At 42.4% G+C, this 13,437-nt stretch overlaps 1 protein-coding gene across 1 annotated transcript in view; it reads left to right on the forward strand.

The window, feature by feature from the left end:
• The first annotated feature begins 215 nt into the window (after positions 1-215).
• PLEKHG1 (pleckstrin homology and RhoGEF domain containing G1) overlaps positions 216-13,437 on the forward strand; it is a 98,210-nt gene continuing 84,988 nt past the window's right edge. The window contains exon 1 of the mRNA XM_049653077.1: positions 216-724. Coding sequence (XP_049509034.1) covers positions 314-724 — 411 coding nt within the window. The 5' untranslated portion in view covers positions 216-313. The remainder of the gene's footprint in view (positions 725-13,437) is intronic.

Below are 13,437 nucleotides of genomic sequence, written 5' to 3' on the forward strand. Positions count from 1 at the left end.
TGCTTTAGAAACTCAAACTTTGCAACTCGACCGCCCAAGGGCGCCTTTGCATTTCCTTCTATAACGAATTCACCACCTTTCTACTTCTGACCGTATATACATTTGGGCGAGACTTTAACCTCCTTTAAACCTTGTTTGATACAATGTTAAAATACGTGCTCACCTTGTCCTTTTTCTTTCTTTTGTTCTTTCCTTCCCACCCCCAATGACTGTAGATGTGCACCAGTTAGCTCTTGAAGTGCCATCAGCTGTAGCAGAAATTCCAGATCCCAAGACCATAGCCAGGCATCCCCGCTCCCAGGAACTGAAGGCCATGGAGCTCTCTGACAGTGACCGCCCCGTCAGCTTCGGCTCCACGTCGTCCTCCGCCTCTTCCAGGGACAGCCATGGCTCCTTCGGCAGCAGAATGACCTTAGTTTCGAACAGCCACTTGGGCTTGTTTCACCAAGATAAGGAAGCCGGGGCCATAAAACTGGAGCTGATTCCGGCCAGGCCGTTTTCCAGCGGCGAGTTGCAGAGGGACAGCGCCGCCGGGCAACAACAGAACGCCGACGAGGGCGACGAAGGGCAGCCCCGGGCCCAGCGCAGAATGGAGGCCAACGGGGCGACCCAGCCGGGTGCGGAGTCGGCCACCAGCCCCAAGCTCCTCTATGTGGATAGGGTTGTCCAGGAAATTCTGGAGACCGAAAGGACTTACGTGCAAGACTTGAAAAGCATCGTAGAGGTAAGGCGCAGTTTTTCCTTCGGTTTTGGTCTTTCAAAGTTGGTCACGCAGGAGAAATATGCTTGCAAAATAAAGAGCAAAGCCAGGTATCAGAGATGCGTTGTCTCCCAAGATGCAGAAGTAGGGTGAATGTTCCAACCGATCATAACTTAAGAGGAACCCTAAGGCCATACGCATTGTGTTAAAATCCTCTTGATAATTTGCATTAACGCGCTAATGATGTGTTAGAAGCAAGACTGCTGGGACCAGTGCACCCCCCCTCCAATACATTATGGTAGTAACTCCTACACCAAAGAGCTCCAAGTGCTTGCAGGTGCCAGAGCACTTTAAGTGCCCAGACCTGCAGACGTCAGGGGTAGCCTGACTGAGTCCTTCAGGCTATCTGCACCTTAATCACAATTATCTACTGGTGTCTGGGAGCTTCCCAGACCGGGACTGATCCCTGTGTCCCGCCTCCAGAGACTGTGATTTCACAGGCCTGGGGTATGGCCCAGGCAGAGGGATTGTGGAAGATCCCCAAGAGATTCAGGCGAGCTTGGGAGCCTCTGTTCGATGCTATTCTCTATTGGCGGGTGTTGGGGGAAGGGGGTGGAGGGAAGGGAAAAACCGTGGGCTTTATCTTGTCTCAGGCATTTACTTTCTGGTCACTTTTATTACAAACAAGTTTGCTTAAATTCTTTGGCACCATGTGAATTGAGCTCAGCTTTATGGGCCAAACCATGTACTCTGGAGATTGAGTTATTAATTGACTTTGACTTATGGATCGGTTTTTTTTTTTCTTTTCTTGTTAATTTTTTTTAAATGTTTATTTTTGAGAGAGAGAGAGAGAGTGTGTGTGTGTGCGAGCAGAGGAGGGGCAAAGAGAAGGAGACGGAGAATCAGAAGCAGGCTCTGCACCGTCAGTGCAAAACCCAATGTGGGGCTCAAACTCATGAACTGTGAGATCATGACCTGAGCCGAAGTCAGACGCTTAACGACCTGAGCCGAAATCAGACGCGTAGCCACCTGAGCCATCCAGGTGCCCCGATTTATAGACAGGTGTTTAAGGATAAAGTAAAAATTACTAGAGCAGCACAGATGTTAACTCACTGTCAATTGATGATTAAAAATATTAATATTTATTAATATTAAATTTATGTCATAAAGCTATAGCCACTCTCCTTCCTGGTAATATACCAAGTTGTTTCCTTTGCTAATACCCACTTCCTGTTTTAGACTTTTTAATCTAAAATGTTTCGGAGTATAGGAGAATATTTGCTGAGGAGCACATTCTGCCCCAAATATATGCATTCTTTAGAGCTTTAGAAGAAAATTCTGAGGCATAATTGTGTGTTGAGTTCCATAAATGACAGAACCAGACCCTGTCTACTAAAAATAGTTATGACATAACTTCCCGGTAAAAATAGAAAAATCAATTGATGCTCAACCAAAACAATATGTGATACCAAATGTAGAATACACCAGGCCAATTTCCTTTTTAATTTCAGCAATGATGTCATTTGTACTTGAGAAGAAATACCTGTGAAATTGCCAAAAATTTTGCAACCTCTCGGGAAAGTCATGGCTGTTGAAGCTTTCTTTGGTCTGTCCTTTTTCTTTTCTTTCTTGGAAATCTTTTCACCTGATCAAAATTCACACACCAAGAAAGAAACCAGTAGTTACTGCACTGGTGTTCCAGGAACACTGTTGTTTTTTCTGAGACTGGTTGATAAACTTTAGTGAGAGGAGATAGGTAAGATCTGAACACGAAAGGACCGATGAAGACAGAATATTTTTTTTTAATTTTTAATATTTGTTTATTTTTGAGAGAGAGACAGACAGAACATGAGCAGGGGAGGGGCAGAGAGAGAGGGAGACACAGATCCAAAGCAGGCTCCAGGCTCTGACCTGTCAGCACAGAGCCCCACATGGGGCTCAAACTCATGAACCGTAAGATCATGACCTGAGCCGAAGTTGGATGCTTAACTGCCTGAGCCACCCGGGCGCCCCTAGAATATTTTTTTCTAAGAAAGTTTCAGTAAAAGTTCTATTCCAAGCTGCCCAGATGTTCTTGCCTTTTTTTTTTTTTTAAATCAGTGAATTAACCATGTTTTATACTGGGCTTTGGTGGAGGTTTTCTATAAAGATCCAGATAGTAAATATTAGGCTTTCTGGGCCCTAAGGTCTCACAACTGCTCAGCTCTGCCATTGTAGCTCGAAAGCTGCCACGGGCACTATGTCAACGAATGGGCTTGGATTTTCCAGAAAAACTTTAGGGTCAGGCTTGATCCAGGGGCCGTCGTTTGCCAGCCCCTGTTTGAGGCTCTGAGCTTGTGCCTGTGTTTCATTAACTCTAAAATAAGACTAATATCTACCCGCCACCCAGCATTAGTAGAAGAATGAGAAAATACATGAAGAGTTTGTACAACAGAATGTGGCACGTGGTAAGCAGTCAATAAAAAGGAGACTGTCATCCTCACCGGCCTCCTCCAAATTTGCTGGGCGAGAGGGGTCGTCATTTAACCGTACTGTGTCTTACCTAAAGTCCGTTTGCTGCAGCAGAAATTTAATGAGGAAAAAAAAAAAAACCTTTAAGCGGTGATTCCGGCATTATTGTTTTCAATGCAGTTGGATTCTTTCCAGTGAGTCCCCCTAAAATCTGAGGTAACACATAATTAGGGAAGGGGAAAGGTGAAGAAGGATGCTGGGAGGAAGGCCACTTGGGGAAGAAAAGTCCCGGACAAAGTGGGAGGCACCCAAACAGGAAGAAGTTAAATGATGCTTTGTTCTGGAATTCACCAGAACGCTTTCACTTCTGTGCCCTTTCCACCTAGAAAAGGCCAGACCCCCTTTAGATGAGACAAACTCCGTGTCACAGCCAGCTCTTCACATACTTTTGCTAGGTGACTCCCTCTGTTTCTCAAGATCACAATTTTCACAGAGCGGTTTAACTGAATGGTTAAACTCGTTGTATCTAGTTCTTTCCTCAATGAAGAATAACCAATTTTTTTCCCACGTACAGCACCTCTGCCCAACAAAGACTGTGAAAATCGGTATTCTTTTAAGATACAGAGTCCGTCTGTTTTCCTTGATCCATTTCTATCTTCTTGTTATAATTCTGTAGCCGGCTTCTCTAATAATCCTCAATTTTTCACGTGCAGAATTTTAAAATGGGAAAAGGGCCGCTCGTTAACCACCTGCCAATACAAGTTCTCACCACACCTAAGGGGCAGAGCTTGTGACTTGGCTCCTTCTAAGCAAGAATTCTTTCTGGGGGGGAGGAAAAGTCCAAACATTTAGAGAAATACAGGTCAGTCACTTTTCAACCAGGCAGAAGCACCTTTCTTAAATTTTTTTTTTTTAACATTTTATTTATTTTTGAGACAGGGAGAGACAGAGCATGAACAGGGGAGGGTCAGAGAGAGGGAGACACAGAATCCGAAACAGGCTCCAGGCTCTGAGCTGTCAGCACAGAGCCCGACGCGGGGCTCGAACTCACGGACCGTGAGATCGTGACCTGAGCCGAAGTCGGACGCTTAACCGACTGAGCCACCCAGGCGCCCCAGAAGCACCTTTCTGACTTTGTACACTCTGCGTTACTGATTCCCGTCTAACTAATGTGTTTCGACAGCCATCCTCAATGGCTTAATCATTTTTCCCTGTAAAATAGCACATTTTATCTGTATACCACATTCGTACATCATTCCAACAGCTCAGGTTTAGATTTGTTTTAGGATTTTTATAAATGGAAACATTTTTGTGAGAGATCACTGATATACACATAGATTTCAGAGACATTAACACAGGGACGCCTGGCTGGCTCAGTCAGTGGGGCATGTAACTCTTGATCTTGGGGTTGTGAGTTCGCGCCCCACGTTGGGTGTAGAGGTTGCTTAAAAATAAAATTTTGGGGCACCTGGGTGCTTCAGTCAGTTAAGTGCCTGACCTCAGCCTAGGTCATGATCTCATGGTTTGTGAGTTCAAGCCCCACATCGGGCTCTGTGCTGACAGGCTCCGAGCCTGGAGCCAGTTTCAAATTCTGTGTCTCCTTCTCTCTCTCTGCCCCTCCCCCACTCACACTCTGTTTTTCTCTCTCTCTCAAGAATAAATATTTAAAATAAAATTAAAAAAAAAAATCTTAGAGACATTAACACAATGTATTTTGACCTGTTTAGCCTGGTCCCCAATATCCTCAGAGTGGCTTATTTCGGAGAAGATATCCTTCCAAACTTATTTAGGTAAAAGAATTCCCAGATGTTGGCTACACATTGCAAAGGTTATATGCCTTTCTTTCCCATATGTAGAGCGATTGTATTCATCCCAAATATATAGGTCTTTTTCCTTTCCCATGCCAGTTAGAAATCCATTTCTGAATCCCTAGTTGCTTCCTGAAATTTTTAAAAATGTTATTGTACTTACTCCTGTTGCCCTTTCTTTCTAGCATTCCTGCCCAGATCCTTCGTTCCAAGCCCCCTGCCCCTCCCTCCCCACCGCAGCTTCTTTGCCTGACATCCTAGTCATCTAAGTTTGTACACTTGACATTTGAGAGAGAAAAAGAGGGAAAGAAAGGGACATGAGATCCAGACTCAAAAGAACAATGGAGCTGTACTTTCCATTTCTATATATGGCTTCTAATAGCATTCACAGGTAAAATGAGGTAATAAGAAAGCAAGTTTTAAAAGTTAAAATAGCCACTGATACAATTCGTGGAGAGATAGAAATCTGTAGTTGGAAAGTAGACAGTAAGGGCCTCTTTTCATGTTTAATGGAGCCTTACAATGACTGAGAAGGAACTCTCATAGGTAGAGGGGGTTTCTTTAATCTTCCTAAATGATCTATAACAGAGCCTTTGAAAGCCTCATAAGATTTGTCCCCAGATACAGTTTACGGCCTGTTTTAACCTTTTAGGAAAGTTTTTAAATAGTTCATAATGCTGTCCAATTAGAAGTGAATTCCCTACTACAGAATGTCACCTTTGAACTATAAGAGATGCTACATCATATCATCTTTGGGGCCATTGAGGACATATGTATTTAGTGGAAAAAAATGAGTAAAATATTGAGTGTGACATCAGTTTATTTTTTTCTATCATATCCTAGAGAGCTACATTTTTTTTCAAGCACCTTTGTCCACTGTGTTAAAAAGCCAGTAAGTGAGTATCACACCCTTAATGTTTAAGACTTAAAGAGCCGAAGCCTTAAGCATAGCTTTGTGGAGAGCATTCAGCATTGTTCAAAAGCTGTGGCTGAACAAGGATTAGAATGTTGATCCCCGACCTCCCAGCTCTTGTGTGTCTCAGTCTACAGAGACTCTTCCTTTAGTGCGTGATAGTGTAGACAGCGTCAGGGTAGGTGGAGGAGAGAAGGAGGTTTTCACATGCTTGGTGGTGTGAAACACACTGAAAGATGCTCTGCGCATTACCATAGCTTAGAAAAGAGGTTGCTCTCAGTAGTGGAGGCACCACTTTATTTGGAAGGGATAACCTTCTTGCACTTAGGAAGCAAGCCTTCTCTCAAATCTGTGCAGAGGGAGAGGGAGAGCGAGAGCGAGAAGGAAGCAAGAAAGGAAGGAAAGGAGGAAGGAAGGAAGGAAGGAAGGAAGGAAGGAAGGAGGAAGGAAACCTGTTGACCAGGCCTGGGGAGTCTATAGTGCCTGTCCACCATTTACTCTGTCTAGAGACTTAGCTTAGAGACTTAGACCCAGGTAGAATGGAATCGGAGTTAGCTTTTGTCCAGGGCCACCCCATCCTCCAGGACAACACTGTCAATTTAGCTGTGGTTTCTGATGAAGTCTGGCTTCCTATGGATCCTGTTGGAGAAACAAGACTGTTTGGTGTGGGAAGGGGCAGTTTGTGGCTCTTCCACTCTCTTCCCTTAGCCATGAGAACAGGATTCTGTGTAGACATGCCCTGGGCCAGCCGTAACTGCTTAGGACACTGGAGAAGACGAGAAAGGTTTCGAACCAAGGGAGAAGGCTATTGAGAAGAGGTGAATTGTCATGGCTTTTAGTACATTTTTATTTGCAGATGTCCTCACTGAATACTTTTCCTCCAGCCTAAATAACATTTATTATGCCGACACTTTTTATGAGGTCATGTAAAGTTTTTTTCGATACTGGAGGAAATATGTGTTCAAGGCTGGGGTGTAGGACTTGGCTGGAATTGTTTTTAACGAAGGCTTGTTATGTGGGTGGATTTCATAAAGAACTTACACTATGGGATTTGGCACAATTTAATGTACTTTTTCTTTTACGTGGCATTGAGTACTTTTATTTGAATGTCTCTATTTGTTTTCCCCTCCAAGAGCTTTTATCATAATGACTGAATGAGATCTCTCTTAAAACCATTTAAGATCTCTGATAATTTAGAAGCAACCCTGTTAAATAGTTTTCTGCTTGTGTAGAAGCTATTCCTCAAATAGCATATCTGATCACTATACGTAATGAGCAGATCTCACTTGGACTACTCATTTCCATATCTCTTTATGATTGTCGTTGTGTTGCTATCGTTGTTCTCATGCCCCTTCCCTCCCTGCCCTATCTCCTTCTCCTCTCTTGCCCCCTCGACAATGACAACAACTTAGAAGGTGGGAACACAGTGATTTTATTTCCACTTTTTGTTTGGTTGTCCTTTTATCGAAGCATAATTGACCCACAATATTCTGTTAGTTTCGTGTGGACAACATAGTGATTTGGCATTTGTGTGTATTGGGACCTGATCACCACGGTAAGGGCATTTACCTTCTGGCATCATACAAAGTTAATACAATATTGTTGACTGGATTCCCTGTGGCGTCTATTACATCCTCATCACTCATTTCATAACTGGAAGTTTGTACCCCTTAATCCCCTTCACCCATTTCGCACCCCACCCCGAACCCCATCCCCTCTGGCAACCACCACTCTGTTCTCCGTATCTGTGAGTCTTGGTCCGATTTGGTTTGGTTTGGTTTGGTTTTTTAGATTCCACTTGTAAAAGTGACATCATACGGTGTTTGTCTTTCTCCGACCGACGTATTTCACATAGTCTAATACCCTCAAGGTCCGCCAATGGCAAGACCTCACTCTTCTTTTGTGGCTGAGTAGTGTTTCATTGTGTATGGATACCACTTCTTCACCCATTCGTTTATCAGTGGTCGTTCAGTTGTTTCCATATCTTGGCTATTGTAAATAATGCTGCAATAAACGTGGTGCAGGTATCTTACCAAATTAGTGTCTTCATTTTCTTTGGATAGATACCTAGGAGCGGAATTGCTGGATCATATGGTAGTTCTATTTGTAATTGGGGGGGGAAACTCCGTACTGGTTTCCACAGTGGCTGCACCAATTTGCGTTCTCATTGTGTGTGAGAGTTCCCTTTTATCCACACCCTTGCCAACGCTTGTTATTTCTTGTCTTTTTGATAATAGCCATTCTGACAAGTATGGGGTGATACCTCATTGAGGTTTTGATCTGCATTTCCCTGATGATTAGTGACGTTGAGCATCTTTTCATGTGCCTGTTGGCCACCTGGATGTCTTCTTTGAAATGTGTCTGTTCAGATCCTCTGCCCATTTCTTTATCAGATTGTTTGGCTCTGTGTTATTGAGTTGTATGAGTTCCTTATGTATTTCGATATTAACCCCTTATTAGATATATCATTTGCAAATATTTGTCCCACTCAGTACATTGCCTTTTCATTATGTTAATGGTTGCTTTTGCTTTCCAGAAGCTTTTTAGTCTGATGTGGTTCCATTTGGTTTTGGTTTTGTGTGTTTGTTTTTTGTTTTTATTTTATTGTATTTTTTTGCTTTTGTTGCCCTTATCTCAAGGGACAGATTAAAAAAAAAAATTTACCGAGACTGATGTCAAGGAGCTTATCATTTATGTTTTCTTCGAAGTCTTACATTCAGGTATTTAATCCATTTGGAGCTAATTGTTGTATATGGTGTAAGAATGTGGTCTTGTTTCATTCTTTTGCATGTGGTTATCTACTCTTCCCCACAGTGTCTGTTGCAGAGACTGTCTTTTCCCCTATTATATATTCTTGCTTCCTTTTGTGTAAGTTAATTAACCATAGATACGTAGGTTTTATTTCTGGGCTCTGTATTCTGTTCCATGGGTCTACGTGACTGTTTTGATTACCATACTATACTGTTTTGATTACAGTCATTTTGTAGTATGGTTTGAAATCAGGCCTTGTGACACCTCTGGCTTTTTATTTTTCTTTCTCAAGATTGATTTGGCTATTTGGGCTCCTTTGTGGTCCCATACCCATTTTAGAATCATTTGTTCTCTGAAAATCATTGTTTCTCTGAAAAGACATTTGATAGGGATTACCGTGAATCTCTAGATGGCTTTAGGTAATACGGACATTTTAGCAATACTAATTCTTCCAATCCATGGGCATGGAATCCCTTTCCATTTATTTGTGTCCTCCTCAATTTCAATATGGTGATTTTGAGCATTCATCTGTTCAACTCATTGTAATTTAATGTGGGAGGGAAGACCGAGACCTGGGTAGTCACTTTTTCCGAGTCCTAATGAGTTTGCCCATTTTGAAGGTGCTGTTCATTAGTGATCAGTCAGAAGGTAGTAACAGTGAAACCGTTCAAGGTGGACAGCATTTTGTAAAAGCAAAGTGAGTAAAAGTTTGCGGAGTTGCTATACAAAAGCAGCTGTTGGCCGTTCCCCAGAGCTCGTGTGTACTTCCTGCTGCCAGTTCTCCTCTTTATTGTTAGATCTTGAGTCAAAACTTAGGAACGTTATTTAAAATATCTATATTGATCAGATTCACCTGGGAGCATGGTAGACCGTGACATCACCAACGTGACACCTTAAGCTTTGTGACCTCACTGGTTCCCAACGGCTGTAAACATACTATGTATCTAACACTTGTAAATTTTTTTTTTTTTTTGAGAGAGAGAGAGAGAGAGAGAGAGGGCACAAGTGAGCAAGGGGCAGAGAGAGAGAGAGAGAGAAGTGGGGCTCGTGTTTTACCCAAAGTAGGGCTCGTTCATGTTCACCCAATATGGGACTTGAACTCAAGGACCATGAGATCATGACCTGAGCCGAAGTCAGATACTCAATGACTGAGATACCCAGGCACCCTAACACTTGTAAATTTTCTAAATATGTGCCTGGATAACAACAAAAACACTAAAAAATAAACACTAACAGCGAGTAATATTTGAGTACTTACCACATATCAGGCACTGGCTTAAGCCCCATCCTCGCTCACAGCCCCATCACGTGGGTATTAGTATAATACCCCTGTTTTAGCGCAAGAATATTAAGTGGACGAAGGGTAAAGTTCGTTATCCGAGGCCACATAGGCAGATAGCGGTAGAGCTGAAACTGAAACCCAGTTTCACTCCAGAGTCCACTCCTTTTACTGCCATAACGCGACACATGACATGCGTATTCCTAAAAATCACTCACTGTGCAAAATCACGGGGGGGGAATAGGACTTATAGGAAAAATGAGTTTTGAGCACAACACTCAAAAACGTCACCAGTGATACATTAAAAAAAAAATTGGAATCGAGAAAAATGAAGACACTGACTTAGACTTGTTAAATGGTTAAGAAATACATGCCTGCTTAGTAAACCTGACCTTGAAGTTGCTCATGGATGCCCCCTGGTTGCTACACCTGCCACCCTCCTCTATACAAGAGGAAGAGAGAAAGGGAGCAGGAGAGAAAGAGTCAGAAAAAAGAACAATAAAAGAGGAAAAAGAACCAAGAACAAAGAGGGAAAATACAAGATAGGCTAAGAGGAAAGAGAAAAAATAGGAAACCATCTACAGGATTGCAGTTTAGGGGTTATTTTGAAAGATATTTTTAGTATTTATTTATTATTATTATTTTTTTTACATTTATTTATTTTTGAGAGAGAGAGAAAGACAGAGCACAAGTGGGGGAGATGGGTAGAGAGAGAAGGAGACACAGAATCTGAAACAGGCTCCAGGCTCTGAGCTGTCAGCCCAGAGCCCGACGCGGGGCTCGAACTCACAACCCTCGAGACCATGACCTGAGCCGAAGTCGGACGCTTAACCGACTGAGGCGCCCAGGTGCCCCAAGGGATTCTTTTGAAGTCACCTGACATGGATGCGTGTGGCACCTACTATGCGTGCAGGTGGACTGAGTTCTCTGGTAGGCATTCGAGGTGAGCGCACGTGTTTTTGTCTTCCTGTGCTGCTCTCTGGGACTGGGGACAATTTTCTGCATCCACCTAGTGTTTCTTACGGATGAAATCCTGCATAAGCCAAGGCAAAGTTAGGATATTTGAATTAAGTTCAAATTGTTCCCTAGTATATTAATCATGTGGGAACAAATTCATGTTTAAAATAAATGTTATAGCAGAACTGACTGTACTTATTCTTTGAATTATTACGACCTGTTACAAGTAAGCCTCCCCACCCCTTAGCTCAGAGCAAGAACAGTATTCCTGTTGTCAAAAAACACGGTCTTCCATTTATCTTAAATGAGACTAATAAAAACCAAGACAAATATCCTTAAGGCTCTTTTCGTTTCCACCTTTCAAGAAAAAATGGTTTGAAAGAATTTCGGTTTCTCTTAGCAGTTTGAGAGTTCATTCATGTTTCTGGAAACTAAAATAGATTTTTTTTTTTACCCTAATCTCAACCCAACAAACGTGATTACTTATAACCACAAATAGTGGGAGGAACTTTTTCTTTTACTGAAAGGATTTGCACAATTTGGTCAAATGTTCTTGCATAGACTATAGCAGTTGCTGTTGATGAAACTCTTAGTTCACCAAGGAGATTTGAGGGGTAAATATTAGTGTATTTCTGATGTTAACATTAGATGATATTTTCCACCTACACTTGCAGATACAGTTAGACAACATAATAAAGGAAAGTACAGCCTTACAATGTAATTGGCGGGGAGGGGAAGAAAATAGAAACTATCCTTTTCACAGACATAACTGAGTGCTTTCATTTCTTCTGCATGACCAAGCACTTCCAGAAATACCTGCAACCGAAAAGTCCCTTCCCATCCTATTAGGCTTTTCATTTGAGGCAACATTTTGATTGTTAATGAAAAGGCATTTCAAAAACTTGAGTTAACTCCAGTGATTGAGTAGCTATTATTACTGGTCTGCTGAAGAAGTGCTCATATATTTCAAAGACCGCCTGTGGGCAAAATTCTATTGAAGATTTGCTAAAACAGTTCCTGTTCAGTTGGGCTGGAATCAGGCTGCCTTTTGGATGTGTGCCATCTTGAATATTCAGTTATAGTGAGTGGGTAGAAAATTATAGAATTCAGGAAATGATGTTCTCCACAAACCAAGCTTCACTTGAGAGAAGTTGACCACAGCCAGAAATGTCGTCCCAAGATGCTTGCACCTTGTGAAACTAATCACATAGAAGAATTTACCTGGATCATGAGATAAGCCTAAAGCCTAGTGCAGCCCTCTTTTAAATACCTAGAAAAGGAAGAGGTAGCTTGGGCCGATGCACAACTTGTCAGCCTGCATAACTTAGTTAACCGTTTTCCGGTCATTCATGTTTTGGCTTTCTCCTTTGTCCACCAAGACTACTGTGCCACTTATGGGGTATAAGCATTGTTCTGCACAGTAGCACTCATGGAATTTTTTTAAGTTAATTTATTTATTCTGAGCAGGAGAAGGGCAGGGAGAGAGAGAGCGAGAGTGAACCCAAGCAGAGGAGGGGCAGAGGGAGAGGGAGAGAGAATCTCAAGCAGGCTCTGGACTGTCTGCACGTCAGAGCCTGATGTGGGGCTCGATCTCCCGAACCACAAGATCATGACCTGAGCTGAAATCAAGAGTCGGACGCTTACCCGACTCAGCCACTCAGGTGCCCCTCTCACAGAATTTTTTTAATCTCTTTTTTGAATTGTGGTAAAATACACCTAAAATGTATCATTTTCACCATTTTAAGTGTAGAGTTCAATGGCATTGAGCACATTTGCATTGTTGTGCAACTATCACCACCATCCATCTCTAGAACTTTCCTGTCAACTGAAACTGTGTACCCCTTCAACAGTAACTCCCCATTCCCCCACCTCTCAGCCTCAGGCAAGTGCCATTCTCTTTTCTGTCTCCATGAATTTGACACTCTAGGTACCCATATAAGTGGAACCATACAGTGTTGGTCCCTCCGTGACTGTTTATCTCATTTAGCATCGTATCTTCAAGGTTTATCTTTATTATATATAGTATGTGCCAGAATTTTCTTCCGTTTTTGTTACATAATAGTCTATGTAGACATTTCATTTATCGCCCATCTGCTGATGACCCTTAGACTGTTTTCAAATGTGTGGGATTTTTGAGTAAGTAAAATCACACCCAATTCCAGAGAAAATTACAGAGAAAATAACTCTGTGAGGTCTGACTACAGATTCTGCAAGAGTTGAGGTGAGTTGGTAAGTTTTCTATTCCTAACCCTCCCCGTATCTGACACTTAATAGGCCATCTGTAAAAACCTGCTGAATGAATTATCTAGGTCTACCCCATCATTTTTATAGTTGAGGAAATGGAGAGTCAGAGAACCAAGTGATTTCTCCAGCTGGATGCAAATCCCTCGCTGTCACTACCTTTGATCTCAAGCACTTACTGAACTTCCGTAATCTGCGGTCTCTTCATGTTAAAATGAAAGCATATCGCGTACTTCCTGGGACATTGTGCAGATCACATGAGGGCATGCCTGTAAGACGCCCGGCGCAGTGCTGGGACCACGCAAACCCTCAACAGCTGATAGCTCTTCAAACCCAG

Source organism: Panthera uncia, assembly GCF_023721935.1.
Source record: "Panthera uncia isolate 11264 chromosome B2 unlocalized genomic scaffold, Puncia_PCG_1.0 HiC_scaffold_24, whole genome shotgun sequence".
NCBI lineage: Eukaryota > Metazoa > Chordata > Mammalia > Carnivora > Felidae > Panthera > Panthera uncia.